The 22,049-nt window shown below is 39.9% G+C and overlaps 1 protein-coding gene across 3 annotated transcripts in view; it reads left to right on the forward strand.

The window, feature by feature from the left end:
* MAP3K13 (mitogen-activated protein kinase kinase kinase 13) overlaps window positions 1-22,049 on the forward strand; it is a 221,868-nt gene that overhangs the window by 146,149 nt on the left and 53,670 nt on the right. For 2 of the 3 annotated variants that reach the window (XM_011981873.1, XM_011981872.1), the window contains 2 exons: window positions 8,688-9,247; window positions 17,354-17,537. The exons of the other annotated variant lie outside the window; for it this stretch is intronic. In XM_011981873.1, coding sequence (XP_011837263.1) covers window positions 8,773-9,247; window positions 17,354-17,537 — 659 coding nt within the window. In that variant the 5' untranslated portion in view covers window positions 8,688-8,772. The remainder of the gene's footprint in view (window positions 1-8,687; window positions 9,248-17,353; window positions 17,538-22,049) is intronic. 3 annotated transcript variants of the gene reach the window in all.

Raw genomic sequence — 22,049 nt, forward strand, 5'->3', positions numbered from 1 at the left:
CCCTGCTAATTTTTGTATTTTTAGTAGAGCTGGGGTTTCACCATGTTGGCCAGGCTGGTCTCGAACTCCTGACCTCAGGTGAGCCTTCCACCTTGGTCTCCCAAAATGTTGGAATTACAGGCGTGAGCCACCACATCTGGCCTATAATTATTTTTAAGCCTGTTTGCAAGCCTCAGCACACAGTGACAATTAGCTTTCCTGACAGTATCCTTAACATTTCACATCATTTTTCATATCTGCAAATATAATGAAGTGGGCCCATTAATCTGTTTGTTTAAAGCAACAAGGATTTGTATTGAAAACCTCTGACTAAACAAATAATACATGCTAATGGTAGAAATTTGGAAAAATATAGAAAACTTCAAAGAACAACAATAATAACCACTGTTGACCTTTTAAAGCTAATTTCTTAAAATGTTTACTTAATTATAAACATTTTGACTTTTTATACCTATTAATATTTATATATTTAAAGGTACATATATGTCTGTATCTTATTTTTAAAACATTTAAAGTTATTGATTTTATCATTCACATGGCAAGTTGGATTTAGGTCAGAAAATGTTGAATATTAATACTTAAAATACTATATATTATTTATTAAAGATTTATGGAGATAGCATTTATGATATGATTTATGGATAAATCATTCCTTTGGTCAAGATGTTTCACTTTTGACTTAAGGCATTTTTGAAGTCTCACAAGTTTCTATTTCTTGATAAATTTACAGACTACTACTCTGAAAATGAAGTATCTTTATTGGTTTTAAAGCCTACAAAAAATTTATTATAACTGTAATCACAGTTGCATTTATAGGTACTGTTATTCAGAAGGTAATTTGTCACCATGGAGAATTTGCTTCTTTGTAATTTTTATTTTTTTGCTGTCTCCAGCATACTTCAAGATTATTAAACATTCATAATTTTAACCGAAAATATAAGTACATGGCAAACATGGAATCAATATTTTTGAATGCATAATTGTTGAATGAAATGTTATAAAGAAGGTGAAATGAGGTAGGTCAGTGGATTTCATCGATTGAGTTTTTATTGTTCCTTCAAATAGGCATTTCAGGAGATGGTCCACAGTTAGGAGAATAAGTAGGGATAAAGGCACGATTGTAGGCCATTCTTTTTATCTGATTTGAAGTCACCTACTTCTAATCATATAACTCCATTCGAGAAAGCTAGCTAATGTTTTCAAAGTTCAAATTAAGATCTGGGTGACAGACCTCTATCCTGGAAAGATCATTTTATGTTATTACTGTGCACAAGTAACATCATCCAAGTTTTAAAATGGGATTGATGCTCCTAGCAGCAGAAATTATTTTACGTTCTCAACCGCTATATGAATTTTAGAGAAATGACCAGAAGGCTAAGATGGCAGTGTTTTATTCATTTTTAAAGATAGGCAAGAAGACGCCAAGTAAAGAGAAGGTAGCTTAGAAAGAGCTCAGCATCAATCAATAAATCTTGTAGAAATAATGCTTAATTTAATTTTTTATTCAATTTTAGTCACACCAAAAACTTTGTGGGGCTAAATTGTCCAAAATCTTTTGATTTATTCATATTTATGATATAAAATTCAAAATCTGATCATTATAAAAATCCTCAATTAGTAACATGGGAAAAATTGTATTCTATGATAGAAATCCAAGAATTTGAGAGCCATTTGGCCACATTGCCTCCTCCATTCCTCTTTCTCTCTACATTGCATCCTGGGATCTTGGCACAAAACCAAGGTAATTTCCAGAAATTGGCAGTGCCCGGCCAAATGCGCAGCTGCTGCTGTCTCCAACTCTTGCCGACTAATTTTGCACAAACCACTTCCTCCTCTTGGGGCCAAGAAACTCAGAAGGCAGGGAAAGTGTTCCTCAAGGGCAGATATGGGAGCACTTCCTGCGCCCTTTGCAGAACGGGACCTGTTGTAAGGGCGGCAGTAGCATCACCTCACCTTCAGACCTTCCCAGAGTCCTTTCTTTTTCTTTTTTCTTTTTCCTTTTCTTTTCTTTTTTGTTTTGTTTTTGTTTGTTTGTTTGTTTGTTTTTCTTTTGTTTTTGAAATGGAGTCTCCCTCTATTGCCTAGGCTGAAGTGCAGGGGCAGCATCTCGGGTCACTGCAATCTCCGCCTCCTGGGTTCAAGCGATTCTCCTGCCTCAGCCTCCCAAGTAGCTGGAATTACAGGCGCCTGCCACCACGCCCAGCTAATTTTTTGTATGTTTAGTAGAGACGGGGTTTCGCCGTATTGGGCAGGCTGGTCTCAGACTCTGACCTCAGGTGATCCGCCTGCCTCAGCCTCCCAAAGTGCTGGGATTACAGGCATGAGCCACCGCGCCTGGCCCCCATAGTACTTTCTTCTGGTAAGGGTGCCATTCCAAGCTTGCCCTTTACCCCTCCTATGTTCCTTATCTTTTTCCCTTTGACTCTCCACATTCAAAAATCTTGCCCCACTTCCTTTCTGTCTCCTTCTAATATATACTAGTTTTGATTTCTTATGAATGGAAAGGACCAAACAATCAGCTCCTGTGAGGGTACCTGAGCCAGATTTGCACAGGGAGAGAGGAACCGAGAGGGCAGAAGACAGCCAGAGATAGTGGAACCGCCTGTGTTTCCACGGTTTCCACCTGACAGTCTCTTCACTGTGCAGTGGCAGCGTGTGGGTGTGCATACTGACACAGGTAAAACTTAGGTATTTTTAGCTTCCTACACCCTTCTTACATGTAGAGTCAACTCTGATCATTTTAATATAGCCATGGTGATGATTTTTCTTTGCCTTTGTTCTTGAACCTCTCTATTTCTCTGCCTTTGTTGGGTCACGTTGGACTGGATATTCTTGGTGAGCATGAGGGAAGCCTATCTGACTACACAGCTTTATACACACCTTGAGGTTTACCTCACCTCTGCCCATTCTGAGAGCAGTCAGTGGGTAGCCTCCTGCTGGCCTGTGGATAGGCGCAGGGTCACCCCGCTAGGTGGGCGCTAGTGTTTCCTTCGGAATAGTTTTAGTGCATCTAGAATAGCACTGTGAATTGCTATTGTTTTTGTCATCAGTGGCCATGATACCATGGCTATTTGTTTCTCTTCGAATAAACAAACAACCGTGCTAGTGGAAGGAGCTGGGCTGAGGAAGGACTCATCTCAGCTCTGCCACTGGGCAGTTGTTATATTAAGCAAGTCCGCAATCTCTCTGAAATTTGATTCTCATATGTGAAGTAAGCGGGTTGAACCATATTCCTTGATTGTCCTGTTTTTCTCTGATCTCTTAAATATCAAACTGCATTTGATGACTGTGATTAGACCCATTCCCATGCCAATGGGAACAGGTCCACTTCACACTCATCCTTAACCTGTTAGAGATAGAAAAAAAATTACAAAACAAACATGCGTTTTTCTAACTTTTTGTGTATGAGCTTATCCTAACATGATGTCATTAGGCAGAAGTTCAGGATAAAAAATTGACAAAGTAGAAATTTACCAGGAATTAATACAAAGTCTGATAGTTTGATTCAAAAAAGATAAATCACACAAATACGTGTTTGGCTGAAATTCACATATATATTTCAGTATGCAATTCATGTGAGCCAATAGCATATAGGACTTGCGCTGTATAGCATGGGTTCCCAACCTCCAGGCCACGGTCTGGTACCGGTCTGTGGCCTGTTAGGAACTGGGCGGAACAGCAGGAGGTAAGCAGCGGGTGGGTGAGCCACCGGAGCTTCCTCTGTGTTTATAGCCACTCCCTGTCACTCATATTACTGTCTGAGCTCCACCTCCTGTCAGATCCGTGGGGGCATTAGATTCTCATAGCAGTGCGAACCCTACTGTGAACCGTGCATGTGAGGGATCTAGGGATCTAGGCTGCGTGCCCCTTATGAGCATCTAATGACTAATGATCTGTCACTGTCCCCCATCACCCCCAGATGGGAGTATCTAGTTGCAGGAAAACAAGCTCAGGCCTCCCACTGATTCTACATTATGGTGAGTTGTAGAATTATTTCATTATATATTACAGTGTAATTATAATAGAAATAAAGTGCACAATACATGTAATACACTTGAACCATCTCAAAACCATACCCCATCCCTGGTCCATGGAAGAAGTGTCTTCCACAAAACTGGTCCCTGGTGCCAAAAATGCAGCCAAGGCAGACCAGAAGGAACTGCTGAGTCAGCGGCCAGGTCAGATAGTATGAAATCAGCAGTCTTAAAATTTGAGATCAGGCAGGGCAAGGTGAGAGAGGCCAAAGGCAGGAGACAGCTCAAGGTTGTGGCAGGTGATCAGCCAGAAAGTATAATGAGGAGATCAGTAATGTCGAAGCTCAGAGATGAGTACAAAAAGAACAGGGGAGGGGAGGCTGGAGTGGGTGGAATGGGGTCTGTAATAAAGGGCTCCAGTTTTTCTTCTTTCTTTCCCCTGCCCCAACCTTATATTCCCAGGCAGCTTCTCAAGGCTTAGATTTCTCCATACCCTATAATTTAAGTGCCTCTTAACCTAACCCTGTCCAGTTAAAGTGATCTCTCTGGTTTGTTAGGAGGGAAGAATCACCTGCACTGTATCGTAAGCTTTCAGAGCCCATGTGTGGAGGCAGGAGTTACCCTTGCTGCACACTGCTCCCCCACATTAGCCACTACTGTTTCTGGGCCAGCAACCCCCTCACGCACCCTCTGGTCATTCCCGCTTCCCTGCCCCTGCCAGTGCTCTTATTCGACCCCGATTTCCTTCCCTGCGTCACACACCTTACCTTCACATCCTACCTCTTTTACCATTGTTCCCATCTCTCTTGGCTCTGTAGAACAGAATATGGCTCACTTGTCATGGGGGATGACATGTAATTATTACTTCCATAAGTAGTCTGTGAGCTTCAACAGGATGGGAACCATGTCTTCAGAGACTGCCTGGTACAGGAGAGAGGGTCATGATTAGGAAAAATAACCCAGTATTTCATTCTGGCTCTGTGACCTTTAGCATCTACCTGTTTCTAGGCCTTCATTTCCTCCCGTGAAAAATAGGGATAATCATTCTGTGTTTTGGATTCCTTACCTAGGGATCAAATACTTAGATCGAATGATCACAGATAACATCCTTTTTTAACCTGGAAAGCACTCTATGAAAGTGAGGAGTTATAAGAGGTTCCATCGTGTTGTAAAAAAGGCAAAGGATTTGGGGAATCTGAACTTTGAGCTAGATTTTAATTCCTTTTCTATTACTTATTGAATATATTACCTTAGAGAAATTTCTTCTCCTGTGAAATAGAAATGACATTATTACGAGGATTATGGTGCTGGAGCTGGCTTATACACCAACTTGTAAGAGCCAATTGTCAAATATTTAGAAACTTTGCAAGCAAGTTTTTAAACTTTTATTAGCTTGAAATCTGCTCTGGTGGGAATATTTACACTAGGAAAATGAGCAAACACTACAAACCAGATTGCTGTTGTTTTGGAAAGAGCTGATTTACCAGTACTGCTGATTATGTAAACAGGCTTCTGTAAATTGTAAAGCACTTTGTCTTATTCATTATTAAAAACACTAATGGTAACAGTAATGTTCTGTATCCACAGAATCTAGCCTAGTGCATGGCACAATTATCAGTATATATTCTTTTTTCTTTTTTGAGGCAGGGTCTCACTCTGTTGCCCAGCCTGGAATACAGTGGCACAAACACAGCTCACTGCAGCCTTGATTTCCTGGGCTCAAGCGATTCTCCCACCTCAGCCTTCCACCCAAGTAGCTGATACTACAGGCGCACACCACCATGGCTGGCTACTTTTTGTAGTTTTTGTATTTTTTGTAATGTTTGTATTTTTTGTATTTTTTGCCATGTTGTGCAGACTGAGTATATATTCAATAAATACACTTTAAATTTAGCTTTATGATTTGGAAACTTCTGCCCCTCTGATAAATGAGCCCCATCTTTATCTTTCTTCCAATCTCTCTCTACAAAGTGTCTTTTTAAAATCAGATAGCATCAATAAAAGCCTAGCTCCCTAGCTTAGTGCGTGATGCATAGTAGGCCTTAAATTCTGTATGTCCGTAGTTGAGCTGATCATCTTCTTTCCAAACCTTTCTTTCTGGCATTTCATATCTCGGTTATTGACATTGTCTGTCTGTTCATTATTCCAAATAAGTGATTTGAAAAGTCTTCCTCTCCCCCTTTCCTTTACCCACCTCCATGTCTAGTCAATTACTAGATCTTACCAATTCTACCTCTTAAATCTTTCCTGTCCTCTTCACTGCCATTGCTAAACTGACTTGTTCAGGTCCAGATCATTTCTTTTTGAACTATACCTTCTAACTGGACCTTCAATCTTTCCCTTTGAATCCAACCTCTACTTCTATAGATGTGATTTTAATTTATCTGACCAAATTACTCCCTTGCTTAAAATTCCTTAATGGCTCTCTGTTGTCATGAGGATAAAACCCCAAAGATTTAGCTTGTCATACAGGCCTACCATAATCTAGCCTTTGCCTACTTTTTCTAAGAGTTATCTCCAGCTGTTTCCCGATACTACCTGGAATGCCTAGTCTTTCTTTCCTAGTGACCATTAATTCACCCCTCAAGACTCAATTCAAACAAAACTTCTTATAACGTCTCTAGACACATTTTATATTTATTTTTCTGAGCTCCCATTGCACCTTATACATATCTTTGTCCCATATCTAACCATGTGGCTGTCATCTATTGGTCTTTCCTTCCAGATTATAAGTTCCCAAAGGGTAGGAACCTATGTTCCATTTACTAATGCCTAACACATTGCATGCCACGTAATAGGAGCTCAGTGAATGAATAAGAATTCAGAGGATAGGATATTTTCTCCTCCTCCTTCTTCTTCTTCCTCTTGTTCTTCCTCTTCTTCCTCTCCTCCTCTTCATTCCTCTTCTTCTCTTCTTCTCCTTCTCCTTCTCCTTCTCCTCCTCCTCCTCCTCCTTCTTCTTCCTCTTCCTCTTCTTCTCCTTCTCCTTCTCCTCCTCCTCCTCCTTGTCCATCTCCTCCTCTGCCTCCTCCTCCACCTACCGCTCCTCCTCCTTCCGGAGTCTTGCTGTGTCACCCAGGCTGGAGTGTAGTAGCGCAATCTTGGCCACTTGCTGGGTTCCAGCAATTCTCCTGCCTCAGCCTCCTGAGTAGTTGGGACTACAGGCATGCACCACCATGCCCGGCTAATTTTTTGTATTTTGGTAGAGATGGCGTTTCACCATGCTGGCCACGCTGGTCTCAAACTCCTGACCTCATGATCTACCCACCTCGGCCTCCCAAAGTGTTGGAATTACAGGCATGAGCCACCACACCAGCCGAGGATAGGATATTTTCATTGGTTCACTAATACAAGCTATTCATGGGATATGGTAATGAATAAAAGGCTTAAAATTTAGGTCTCAGTTATGAAGATAAGAAAATAATAAAATTGAGAGGGTCTATTTTTATCCATAATCCCCAATATAAGATACTATGGCTCCCCATCACCTTCAGTATAAAATCTCAAACTCAGCCTGGCATGCAAAGCTCCTTATAATCTAGCCCCTACCTATCTGTCCAGTCTTTCTGCATGCACTTTTATATAGCCTACATTCCAGCCACTTTGGGTTTCTCATCTGTTCCATAGTCTTTCAAGCTTCTATGGCCTCCTTCATGGTTTCCCCAACACTTGTAATACCCTCCCCCTCTTCTTTCACTCACACCTTTCTGACTTGCTTAATGAATGCCTACACTTCCTTCAAATGGATCAAAAGTTACCACCTTTCAGCACCGTTCCCTGAAACTATTCCTCCCTCTTCTGTGCTCTCAGAGCACTTACTTAATTCATTACAAGCACTGTTCTGTCAACCTTTGTTGGTCTTTCTTTTACCCCATCTGCAAAATGAGGTCATCTTCATACCCTGACCTCTAGCACATTCTAGATGCTTGGTACAGAGTGAAGGAAGGAATGACTATTACAAAGGGATTTTAAAAGAAAGTACATTTCTGATAAGAACATACTTTGGGCTGGGCACAGTGGCCCATGCCTGTAATCCCAGCACTTTGTGAGGCAAAGGTGGGTGGATCACCTGAGGTCAGGAGTTTGAGACCCACCTGACCAACATGGAGAAACCCTGTCTCTACTAAAAATACAAAAAGTAGCAGGGTGTGATGATGCACGCCTGTAATCCCAGTTACTTGGGAGGCTGAGGCGGGAGAATCACTTCAACCTGGGAGGCGGAGGTTGCAGTGAGCCGAAATCACGCCATTGCACTCCAGCCTGGGCAATAAGAGTGAAACTCCGTCTCAAAAAAATAATAATAATAAATAAATAATAATAGATATTAATACAGAATGCTTAGAATGCCTTGAGAATCACAACAATATAAACCTCTCCCAGATCTAACCACCTAAAATTAACTATTGTTAATTCCTTGGATTTTTTCCTTCAAGTCTTTTTTCTTGTATGTATATCCTTTTAAATAAATTTTTAAGTTCATGTTGTATATATTGTTCTAACCTGTTTTTTATATTAATGTGTCGTGGATATTTTTTCATGTTCATAAATACTCTCTCACAGCATAAATTTTCATTGCTGCACTCATCTCCATCACATGGACGAACCCACAGGTTAACCAGTCCCCATGTTTCAGTGTTCTTAATGCAAACAGAAGTGTCGTGGTGTGCATACTAAAGAAAGGATGATCTCATATCTCCCTCCTGTTTTTCTCAGGTTTTGGAGCCCTCTCTTAAGTCAGAACTCTGTCCCAACAATCCTCTGAGTGTCATCTCAGGACCTTGGTCATACTCATGGCACAATGGCCAACTTTCAGGAGCACCTGAGCTGCTCCTCTTCTCCACACTTACCCTTCAGTGAAAGCAAAACCTTCAATGGACTACAAGATGAGCTCGCAGCTATGGGGAACCACCCTTCTCCCAAGCTCCTCGAGGACCAGCAGGAAAAGGGGATGGTACGAACAGAGCTAATCGAGAGTGTAAACAGCCCCATCACCACAACAGTTTTGACAAGCGTAAGTGAGGATTCCAGGGACCAGTTTGAGAACAGCGTTCTTCAGCTAAGGGAACACGATGAATCAGAGATGGCCGTGTCTCAGGGGAACAGCAACACGATGGACGGAGAGAGCACGAGCGGAACTGAAGACATCAAGATTCAGTTCAGCAGGTCAGGCAGTGGCAGTGGTGGGTTTCTTGAAGGACTATTTGGATGCTTAAGGCCTGTATGGAATATCATTGGGAAGGCATATTCCACTGATTACAAATTGCAGCAGCAAGGTAAGCTAGAGTATGGACTTGGAAGATATTTCTTGTGTAAACACACCATCACCACCACCGTCACCACCATTAGCTGGATAACCTGTGAGCTTTGGGCAAATTAAAGAACTAGTGGCAGATGAATACCTCATTTCAGTTTCCAGTAGACCAGCTGAAGGGAAGAGATTCACATTTGGTGGGTCTTTTTTGGTTGTAGCCCATCTTTTTGTGGTCATCCAGTCTAGTGGTGTACAAAGTACAGTACATATAAAACAATCCATGGGATTATAAGAAGAAAATACTAGAGCTCTTGTTTATCTCATCATTTAAAATTTCTATTTTCATAAATTTTCAGATATATTTCATATTTTAATATAGTTGTGCAGATATATAATATATAAAGAAATCATGCAGTGGCTACGTATTTAAAATTTTTTGCCAGGTGCAGTGGGTCACCCTGTAATCTCAGCACTTTGGGAGGCTGAGGCAGGAGGATCACTTGAGCCCAGGAGTTTGAGGCTACAGTGAGCTATGATTGTGCCACTGCACTTCAGCCTGGGTGACAGAGTGAGACTGTTTTTCTAAAATAATTAATTAATTAATTAATTGATAAATAAAAATAAATTTTAAAAAGTTTACTGATAACTTATACAATCAAAAAAATCTGATGGCTGCTGGACTGATTTAAAACCAGAAGAAGCCACATGGTAATGCCCCTGAAGACTGTAGGACTTAGATTATAGTAAAACTTAGATTATAGTAAAAAGGAGTTATTTTCTTACAATAAAGGCATAGAAAGCTTACATTTTGAGGAAATAACAAAATATCTAACCAATCTTGAGAAGCACTATTATTTCTAGATCCCACAATCGCCCAAAAAAAAGGAAGTTTTGTTGGGCGTGGTGGCTCATACTTGTAATCACAGCACTGTGGGAATCTGAGGGGGGCAGATCACTTGAGGTCAGGAGTTCAAGACCAGCCTGGCCAACATGGTGAAACCCCGTCTCTATTAAAAATACAAAAATTAGCCGGGCATGGTGGCATGCACCTGTAGTCCAAGTTACTTGGGAGGCTGAGGCACAAGAATTGCTTAAACCCAACAGAGGTTGCAGTGAGCCGAGATCGTGCCTCTGCATTCCAGCCTGGGTGATAGAGTGAGACTCTGCCTCAAAAAAAAAAAAAAAAAAATTAAGTTTTTAACTCCCATCATTGTGTAACAGCATATTCATATATTCTGATTCAAATATTAATATTGTACTTTTGAAGCCCTGGTGTTCTTTATAACCTCATTTTTTAAAAGTTTTGTGTTAGGTTCAGGGGTACATGCGCAGGTTCATTATACAGGTAAACTCGTGTCATGGGGATTTACTGTACGGATTATTTCATCACTCAGTACCCAATAGTTATTTTATCTGATCCACTTTCTCCCCGACCCTCCACCCTCAGGTAGGCCCCAGTGTCTGTCATTCCCCTCTTTGTGTCTATGTTTTCTCATCATTTCGCTCCTGCTTGTAAGTGAGAGCATGTGATATTTGGTTTTCTGTTCCTGCATTCATTTGCTAAGGACAATGGCCTCTGGCTCCATCCATGTTCTTGCAAAGGACATGATCTTATATAACCTCATTAATATTCTCCAAAGTAACTTTTTTTTTCTGATAACAAAAGTAATATGTATGGAGTTTGGAAAATACAGGTAAGTTCCAAAAAAATTTTAAAATAATCTATGATCCTCCATCTCCTGAGAATAACCATTAATGTTTCCATTTTATATATTATGTTAGTCTATTTGTGTATGTGTGTGTATACTTTTTAAAAATGGAGTCATACTATATTAATCCGTGTTCACACTGCTATAAAGAACTACCTGAGACTGGGTAATTTATGAAGAGAAGAGGTTTAATGGACCCACAGTTCTGCAGGCTTAACAGGAAGCATGGCTAGGAAACCTCAGGAAACTTACAATCATGGCAGAAGGTGAAGGGGAAGCAAGAAAGTCTTACCATGGCAGAGCAGGAGAGAGAGAAGGGGGAAGTGCCACACATTTTCAGACAACCAGATCTCGTGAGAACTCACTCACTATCACGAGAGCAGCAAGGGGGAAATCCGCCCCATGATCCAGTCACCTCCCACCAGGCCCCTCCCCTGACACGTGGAAATTACAATTCGAGATGAGATTTGAGTGGGGACACAGAGCCAAACCATATCACATACTGTTTTGTAATGTTTTCTCACTTCATATTGTGAACATTTTCCATGTCTTAAGTATAATTCTTCAGCATCATTTTTAATGGCTACATAATATTAAATGATGTGAATGTGCCAGTATTTTTAAGCAATCCCCTATTGCTCAACATTAGTTTGCATGTTTAGTTATTATAAGCCATACTGCAGTGACCATTTGTCTACTACTTTACTTTTGCATATATCTTTGATTAGTCCTTGGGATAAATTCCTAGGAGAGGAATACTTGAGTTCAAAAGATGTGTTGTTTTAAGACTTTTGATACATATCTTTGTGGCCTTATGTAAATGATTAAATTTTTATGAGTTCTCTCATCAAGAAATTCTGGAAAGGGAAAACATGGACCACAAATGAGATTCTATTTATTTTATAACTGAATTTTAGACTCTGGGACCCTCCCCTAAAAGTCTGTTCATCTCTTTTAGTCAAGACTGTTGATGGTTTTTCCACAACAGCCAGTGGCCTTCAGTTACCAGTAACCACTTTTCTCATGTGTTTTATTTCCCATTTGTGCAATACATTCTCTTAAACCAAATACCAACTCCACCCTCTATACCTGTTTTCCATAAGTATATTGGGATTTACTGGTATGTCTGTAACTTCCAGGTCCTTTTCAGGATTTGTCAACCATATGATCTGTTCTTGTTCCATGCAGAAATTCTTCATCAGTCCCTGGTTTTGTGTATGTGTATTTCTCTCTCTCTTTCATACATACTCCAGTACGCTACATATTCTGCTTTCATTTTCCCTCCACCCCCTGGCCCGCATGATTATAAGGTTTTAAAGGAAATTAGTTGCTTCTTGCTAACAGCGTTATTATGTTTTAAATTGGACATAAATATAAGCAGGAAAATAAAATAAAGAAGAAAATAAAAATCACCTGTCTTTCCACAATCCAGAGGTAACAATTTCTAATTTTTTTTTTTTTTTTTTTTTTGAGACGGAGTCTTGCTCTGTCACCCAGGCTGGAGTGCAATGGCATGATCTCAACTCATTGCAACCTCTGCCTTCTGGGTTCAAGCGATTCTCCTGCCTCAGCCTCCTGAGTAGCTGGGATTATAGGCACGCACCCATTTTTAGTAGCGACAGAGTTTCACCATGTTGGCCAGTCTGGTCTTGAACTCCTGACCTCAGGTGACCTGCCTGCCTTGGCCTCCCAAAATGCTGGGATTACAGGCATGAGCCACCGCACCTGGCCCTAATTTGTTATTTTTTTAAAGTTCCCTTTTCTTTGGTTGGACGCAAAACCTACTGATAGCTGCATAGGTGATCGACTACATTTGGTTTTTAGGGTCTCCGCTTGTCCAGTCTCAGACTTACTTTTGGTGATAATTTGAAGATCTCAGGATCCAAGTACATCATTGAGGTTCAGACTCAGAATGAGGGGCAATACACCCATCCCGTATGTTTGTCAAAAGGAGGTTTTAAAATTTTTTGTTATTATTCTGCATACTGGTATTTAATTTGTGTTCCAATTGATTATGTGACTTTCAAAAAGGTTTATTTCAGAAATAAATAAGAAACAGGCCTGGTCAGCTTAAGATTCTGATATGGACACAGCAGATGCCTAGCCCTTCAGCAGATTGCAGGATATCCTACTGAGGGCTGGTGTTGCTGTGCACCATGAAAGAGTTTCACTAGCCAGAAACTAGCAAATTTCCTTGTCAGGTCTGGGATCAGGGAGCTAATCTTTAGCCCTGCATTGCAGCCAACCAAAGGATAACACATGTCACAGGCATGTCCCTACATTTGGTACTTATGAGGAAATGTCACTGGATTTTTAAAAAATTTTAATGATGTCCTCATCTCCCTTTGAGTATATTGATAGTGAACCCAAGTAAGGTAGCACGCAATTTAAATCTTCTGTTGCCAAATAGTTTCCAGTCTCAAAGCAAGTACTGTCATGGCCATGTCTGAATAAACAAAGGAGAACTGTTGCCTTAAAGTGGGTGGGCATGTGGCTTTTTCCCAGTGCTAAGGATCCTGATAGATATTGGAATTAACATCGTTGTCACTGGGAAGATAAAAGAGAAGATAAACACTGGGGAAGAGTATCAGTGGGACAGACATAAAAGCAACGAAAAGTTTGGGACTAACCCTAGAGAGAGTATAGTCAGTTCTTCATTACTATGAGATTAGTTATCTTGCTCATCAATTATCTAGGCCCTTAATTTTGTGCATCCTTATCACCAGTTTCCTTTTTCCTGCCATTTTCCCATTTCTGAGCTCTCTGCTCGTTATTGACAGGGACTTTGAGACTGGGCAAAGAGTGCTAAATTCATATCAATCGATTTTACTTCTGATAATTAGTTTCAGTGAAAAGATGGATAGAAACATGGTTGAAGCATTACTTTCTTTATTTTACAATCTGTGTTCTTTTATTACCAGTGCTATCCACTTTATTTTTCTATGGATAATCGAGACTTGGCTGAACATAGTTGAATAGCACAGGCATGAGGTAGAGGTTGGTAGAGGAGAATTTTATTTTTTGTTGCAATATGCGGAATACTTTGTATTTGAGTGCCAAATGTATTTATATTTTAGTAATTAATCTGTTTATCATCTTATAAAAATACTAATAGGCATTATTTCTAAAAAATATAGTGAGTTACAGTGTAAGTATCCTAAAGCAATATGAAAAGAAAGCATTTTTTAACAAATTATTTGGGAATCATTAAATAGCAATGTGGAAAAAAATAATTTATATCAGTCCTCATACCATACACCAAAATAAGTTTCAGATGAATGTAAAGATTAAATTTTTAAAAATGAACGATAGATAACTTTTAGAAGATAGACTAGGCAGTGGAAGAAATTACAAAGGAAATAATCGACAACGATCTAGAATACTTTGTTCAAAAATAATAAAATTAAAAGAAAAAGGCTTATAAAATATTCTCATTTGTATGAAAGAAATATAGAAGGAGTTTCTTCAAGTTGATGCAAACTATGGAAGGCTAACAGATAAATGAACAAAGGGGTTTTGACAATTCATACAAAGCAGATTGTGAGTATTAAACAAATGTGATCACGGGCAATTAAACTAGTGCAACGTTATAAAACACTATTTTATACCTAATTAAAATAGAACCAAAAAATAATTGATAATGCTTACTGCCAATATGTTCATACATTGCTACTGTGAGCAAAAACTATCAAAATCCTTTTGGATAGAATTTGGAATGTATGCATTAGCCGGGCATGGTGGTGCATGCCAGTAACTAAAGATTGAATAGGGTAAAAGAGACACCCAAACATTAGTCTAATTTTAGTAGTTATTTTATTAAAAATTAGGGTAATTTGGGCTTGCATAAAGCTGTTCAAAGACGTACTGCTCAGTTATGTTCTTGCCCCAGAGTCCAGTAATAATACTTTATTCAGTCCCCTAAAATGGTCAAAATGACACTGGGGGTTTTTTGTTTTTGTTTTTGTTTGTTTGTTTGTTGTTGTTGTTCTGAAATGGAGTCTTGCTCTGTCGCCCAGGCTGGAGTGCAGTGGCGCAGTCTCAGCTCACTGCAACCTCTGCCTCCCAGGTTCAAGCAATTCTCCTGCCTCAGCCTCCCGAGTAGCTGGGATTACAGGCGTGCACCACCGTGCCCGGCTAATTTTTTTTGTATTTTTAGTAGAGACGGGGTTTCACCATATTGACCAGGCTGGTCTCGAACTCCTGACCTCATGATCCACCCACCTCGGCTTCCCAAAGTGCTGAGATTACAGGTGTGAGCCACCATGCCAAGCCAATGACACAGTTAATTTGTCACTGGACCCCAATGAGGAAAATTCTCTTACAATATGCCATCAATATCTGTGTACCATGTGTGCTGCATGGATGAGCCCATAGAGGTGAAAGTGAGATTTCATGAGCCACTTATTAATACTTGTCCTAGAAACCCTGAAGATAGTTAAAATAGCCAAGGCTATCACTTGCTGTTTCCTTCCAAATCTCACTTGGTATCATGTGTTCCTTGGGTGACTTTAAATTTGTCAGCTATTTGTATTTGAGAGAGATTTGCTTTTATCTAGCATTTATGCAATTTCAGTACAGCGGAAAATTTTAATACTGCTCAGATCAGGAGAATGGGATGAAGGCCCATGGCATAAACCACCCTCATTTTATATATTTCTTGCTCTACATAGTTATATTTTGAAGGTTAAGTTTTAGCAATTGTAATGAGAAAACATTTTATTAAGATCTACAGAGTTTCTTTCCTCTTAAGGTAGAGAAAATCAGAGAAGAGGGAAATATAGCTCATGACTTCTAGAGGCAGATAAGCTCTTTCCGCTCTTGTTTCACCAATGCAGTAGACGGTGAGTTGATTTGCTTTCAAGACCAGAGTATCTTTGAAGCTAACTCAACACTACTTTGTTCCATGTTCTGCAAACAGCAGCCTTTGAGTGATCTGAGGAGAATCTCTCATGACCTTTCACACTGTCATCATTTTTCTCACTCCGTGGGGTTCTTAGCTCTTTGATATTTGTTTCTTACCTGTGATAATACCCTGGAAAGAAGGGGGAAAGGAGAAGGCTCAATGAATTACATTCTTTTTTTGAAAAGTTTCATGAGATTAAGGCACATATTGATTGAATTTTTGAAGTGCTTTATTTAAAATACCATTTTATTCATTATAAAAGTGATATAGGCTTATGGTAAAAAATAATTTTTAAGACAGAAAACAATAAAGAAATATAATATGAAGCACTTATAATGCCACCACTTAGAAATGACCCTTCTTAAATTTCTGGTGCAAAAAAATATTCAAACTCTAAGGAAAAGAGAAACTTGAAAATACTACAGCTTTATGAATAAGCATATCATGACTAATGACTAATGGCCCTCTCAATTACTTATGAGAGGCAATGTCATATAGGAGAGAAAGCACTCTTCCTAAAATTGGCCAATCCTGGGATTCTAGGCCCAGTTCTACCACTTATCAGCTATATGATTTTAGGAGAATTTACTTCACCACCCTATGCCTTAGTTTTTTTCATCTTTAAATAACTATAATAAGGCCATACTTGTAGGGTTGTAAGGATTGAACATATGATATATGTCAAGTACTATCCTAGTGTATGGTATATAGTAAGTACTCAATCAAAGGTAAATATTAATGTAAGTAGTATGCATAATGAAGTTCTTAGGAGAGTATCATTAAAAATTCATTAGCGGCCCGGCACGGTGGCTCACACCTGTAATCCCAACACTTTGGGAGGCCAAGGCGGGTGGATCACCTGAGGTCAGGAGTTCGAGACCAGCCTGACCAACATGGTGAAACCCCGTCTCTACTAAAAAATACAAAAATTAGCCAGGCATGGTAGTGGGTGCCTGTAATCACAGCTACTTGGGAGGCTGAGGCAGGAGAATCACTTGAATCCCAGAGGCAAAGGTTGCAGTGAGCTGAGATCACACCATTGCACTCCAGCCTGGGTGACAGAGCAAGACTCCATCACATGAAAAAAAAAAAAAAAAAATTCATTAGCGAAGATTCACTGAGCATCTGCACTAGAAATTCAAAGAGGAATAAAATAACACCTGTAATGGGTGATGGGGTAGGGATAGTTGCATAGAGGCAGATGGGTAAATTGACTGACATGCAAGCTTAAGGTGAGGGGGTAGGACTGCAAGAGTGGTAGGTTATGTTTTGTTTGGAGGAAGGCATATCGGAGGCTTCTGCTCTGCTTTATTTCAGTGGTTAAAAATTGATACAAACTAATGTGTATGAATATTTGATCTATAGTTCCAAGGTACATAGGAAGGTTCTATCTTTTGGTGGGAGACAGAGGGTAAGGCTCATCCTGGGTGATGATGAAGTTGGTACCTTCAGAATGGCCTTGTAGAGTGGTCCCTTCTGAGATCTCTTCAAGCTTATTTCTTGCTTGTATGCCTAGATACTTGGGAAGTGCCATTTGAGGAGATCTCAGAGCTGCAGTGGCTGGGTAGTGGAGCCCAAGGAGCTGTCTTCTTGGGCAAGTTCCGAGCGGAAGAGGTGGCCATCAAGAAAGTGAGAGAACAGAATGAGACGGATATCAAGCATTTGAGGAAGTTGAAGCACCCTAACATCATCGCATTCAAGTAGGTCAAGGCTTTTTTTTTTCAAAGAAGTAGACCTATTTTCTTTCCCCCAATATAGACACACAAGTTTCTGCTTTGAGACATATTTCAAAAGCATTCTCTAGACTTAGCACTGTGCTAGGTGCTTTGGGAGGGTATCAAGGAACTATTATATTGGAGTTGTGTCCTCAGGCATCTTATAATCCAGTGGTTCATTTTGCTGAAGTATGTGCTACATGGAAGGGGCATGCACATGGGACAGGAAGGGAAAGTGTGGGTTCCTGCCAAGCAGTCAGATCTGCTGCATCAACCTCATTTATCAATGGGATGACAGAGGTTACTTCAATATCACCTGAACAGCCTAAAATTCACTTAAGAAAACAAAGTTGACTGGGTGCAGTGGCTCATGTCTGTAATCCCAGCACTTTGGGAGGCCAAGGCAGGCAGATCACTTGAACCCAGGAGTCTGAGACCAGCCTGGACAACATAGTGGGACCCTGTCTTTTAAAAAAAATTTTTTAAATTAGCTGAATGTGGTAGCACAGGCCTATAGTCCTAGCTACTTAAGAGGCTGAGGCAGGGGGATTGCTTGAACCTGGGAGACTGAGGCTGTGTTGAGCCATGTTCATGCTACTGCCCTCCAGCATAGGTGACAGAGTGAGACCCTGTAAGAAAGAAATAAAGAAAGAAGGAAGGAAAGAAAGAGAGAGAGAGAGAGAGGAGAGAGAAAAAGAGAGACAGAGAGAGAGAGAAAAGAAAAGAGAAAAGAAAGAAAGAAAGAGGGAGGCAAGGAAGGAAGGAAGGAAGGAAGGAAGGAGGGAAGGAAGGAAAGAAAGAAAGGAAGAAAGAAAGAGAAAGAGAAAGAAAGAAAGAGAGAGAGAGAGAGAAAGAAAGAAAAGAAAGAAAGACAGACAAAGGTAACATCTGAAGTGATCAAAGAACAGTCAATCCTTGTGTAGTAGATACATATTTTGTATTAGGTTCTGTTAGCATCCCTTCTTAAACATTAACCTGTAATAGCAGGTACCTTTAGAGTATAGCCTCTGGTTTTCCTAGATCCCCTTCCAAGTAATGTCAAACATTCAGCTTTCTTAACCTAATGATTGTCAAGTTATTGATAGTAAGTCATATGTTATATTCATTTCACAAAGTGATTGTTTTCAAGAGTCTGTGAACATATCTTTCTAGTCTAGATGATTTTTTTCATAATATTGACTGGGATCCCTAACAGAAGGAGGAGAGTCAAAGTTTAAAGGGTGGAAGTGCTGAGCTCTAAATAGATATGATCTCTTCTGCCTGAACCTTTCCCTTGAGTTCTCTCCCTCGCTAGCCTTTTAATGTTGCCCTAGGCTTAAACAAATAAGTGGTAAGTGGCTTTAGAGGAAAGAAGGTGGAGAACAGGACAAGTATTTTTAGGTAGGATGAAAGTTAGAAACTAGAGCTTTGTGATATATTTGATATGTATTTTGCATTCCTGGAAAATAGTATGACCAATGAGGCTACAGCTAAAAGTGGAATAATTTACAAATCCCCCTCCTAAGCTAGGAGAAACTTCTCCCAGCCTCAGAAGGGATCCTTCCTTGATAAAACTCTGATTATAAAGCTAAAAATGTCATGTGATAAGTCTTAATTGGGATCACATCCACGAAGTAAGGAAGGTAAATTTTGGGTACAGGTTTTGTAGAATGGATTTAAATGAGTACTGAGGTTGAGTTTTGATTACCAAACAAGAACCCTTAAGGAAAGGGAAAGACGTGTGAAGAAAGAGAAGCAATCAACCAGGACACCAAGAGACAGAAAGAAGTACTGGATTCGTTTCCTTGTAGAAGGGTCATTCATGCAGAGGGCAGGGAAGAGAGCTGCGGTTGCTGCAGTTAATTCTGTCCTTGGTTGACCTAGTAGGGCCAGGAGGACGTGTGACTAAAATGAAATGCTGCAGAGACAAATCATCATCTTTCCAAAGAGGATACATTTCAAAACACAATGGGGAGATTATTTTAAGCAGACAGACAAACAGAGACCCTCTTCTTTCTTTCCTTCATTTTACTTCACTGAGACGATCATCACTTCCAGTATGCTACATCCTCCTAAATGGAAGGAAGGGTCAAAAACTTTTAAACTTAGATCACTAGGACACTGGCTTTGAGACACAGAATGTTCTGTAGGTGAGTATGGCCTTTTGCCCTCTTGAAGTGAATTAGGCTGTGTGTTGCAGGTAAGAGGGTTTTCCAGCAGGGTACCCGGGGTCACTGAAAGTAGAAATGTGTCCTAATAGGATGGTGTTGTGAGAAGCTTTATTTTTACTTCCTTTCTTTTGCTTCTTTCTCTTTCTTCCTGTCTTTTTCCCACCTCACCCTTCTGACTCTCCTACCTGCATATGCAGTTTTCAGCATTGCCCTGCTAGTGCCCAACTCTTTAGGCTGAAGATACTTGAATAGTATTTACCTCTACATGGAGAACAATAGTGAGACTGTGTTCCTGGCCCATTACACCATGCTCTTGGGCATTGTGCAGTGTTATGTTTGCAGCCATCTGTGCCATGTGTTGCTTGGCCAATGAATCCCATTCAGGACCGTCTGGAAGATATACGAGGGCATGATTAGATTTTAGTACATCTCTCTGGATACTTTTTTCTGTGCTTACAGCTTCTTTTGAAGTTAATAAAAACCACATACAGAAGGGGAAGTACAAGATAAGAACGCTGTATTCTTTTTGCATCCAATTTTTTTGTTAATCTTTTAAGAAAACTCAACCTGACTGTTCCTAATGGAATTCAGTGCTAAGGGGAAGAAAAGGTAGCAATTAGAAGTGATTATAGAGCTGTTATTTATAGCTACTAAGAAACCTTGTCATAGTACAGGGCTGATGAAATGATTGCTCCTCGTTCGTCAGTCAAGAGAAATAAAAGGTGCGTAACATCACTGTTAGACTGTTTCTATGTGGAACAAGTTAAAACATAGTTGAATAGGAGGCTGAGTACCTTCAAAAATGTTTATGTTGGTATACTTAATCATATTACATTATACCTGCCATATTTATTAGTTCTCTGTAATGATAATTAATCATTTGTTTGTAGCTGCCAGACACTTGGGTTCACCAAGCTTTCCTAAGAGACATATAACCGGAACTTGAAAAAAATTATTAAAAATCAAGATAAGAATTCTTTGTAGCCTAGAAAATGATAGGAGAGTAATAGAAATAGCTTTGTGGCATTTGACAGGCACATCAGAGCAGGGGAAAATGAAGATTAATTATACTTCTTCATAACCTGCTATTGTTATAAGATCATCATCATCTTCATATGATCAGTGACGTACGCCATGACCTCTAAATTCTTTCATCACTTAGAGCAGCTGAAGAGATAGGCATGGGTCGGTAGCTGGCTGAAGACTTTAACTGATGTCTTACAGATACTCTGCTAACTTCTCTAGAAAGTTTCAAAGGAAGGCGTGTATACCCATAAGCGATAAGACATAGATTACATATAGTAATTTTTCTTCTCATCCTGAGAACAAAACTGTGAAGTAGAGTTACTACGATCATTCCTTCTTTTATGAGATAACGGTGTTAACATAGGAATTCCCAATGTGCTTGTCTAAACAGAAGTTAAAAAGCTAAAAGGGAGGCAGTCTTGTACAGAGTGTAGAGGGCCTGGACGTTCAAATTAGGCAGACTGAGTTTGAATCCCAGCTCTGTCACTTAATAGTTGTATGATGTAGTTGTGATTAGGACAAGTTATTTTCTCACTCTGAGCCTTACTTGTAAAAATGGAAAAGGTAATATTTATCTTACAGTAGTTTGGGGCAGATTAATAAGACAAATAAACATGGAAATGTCCTTGAAAAATAGAAGAGTTTCTTTCACGTTAGTTTCCTTCCTCCTCCTCAAGGCCTCTGTACGTGTCATTTGAAGGCTTTTTTAGTTAAGAAGGTTGAGGTGAAGTTAACAAACACTTGTTAAAGACTTGCTGTGAACCGCTAGGCCTTGAGGTAGAGAGACTAGAACTTGAAGACCGTTCCCTTCAAGGAGCCTATAATCTATATGCGGAGAGAAAAACTGCATATAAAGAACTAGTGGCTGTTGTATATCATAGGAATTTAGAGAAGAGAAAGATCTTTTTGGAGGGGAATAATTGGGAAAGGTTTTCATGGATGATGTCGGAATTGATGCAACTATAGGCTACATGGATATATAATACGTTGTATAGGCTGGACGCAGTAGCTCACGCCTATAATCCCAGCACTTTGGGAGGCCAAGACGCATGGATCACTCGAGTACAGGAGTTTGAGAGCAGTCTGGGCAACAATGATGAAACCCCGTCTCTACTAAAAATAAAAAAATTAGTGGCCAGGAGCAGTGACTCAAGCCTGTAATCCCAGCACTTTGGGAGGCTGAGGCGGGCAGATCACCTGATCAGGAGTTCAAGACCAGCCTGACCAATATGGTGAAACCCTGTCTCTACTAAAAATACAAAAATTAGTAGGCGTGGTGGCAAGCGCCTGTAATCCCAGCTACTCGGGAGGCTGAGACAGG

Source organism: Mandrillus leucophaeus, unplaced genomic scaffold (assembly GCF_000951045.1).
Source record: "Mandrillus leucophaeus isolate KB7577 unplaced genomic scaffold, Mleu.le_1.0 Scaffold231, whole genome shotgun sequence".
Classification (NCBI taxonomy): Eukaryota; Metazoa; Chordata; class Mammalia; order Primates; family Cercopithecidae; genus Mandrillus; species Mandrillus leucophaeus.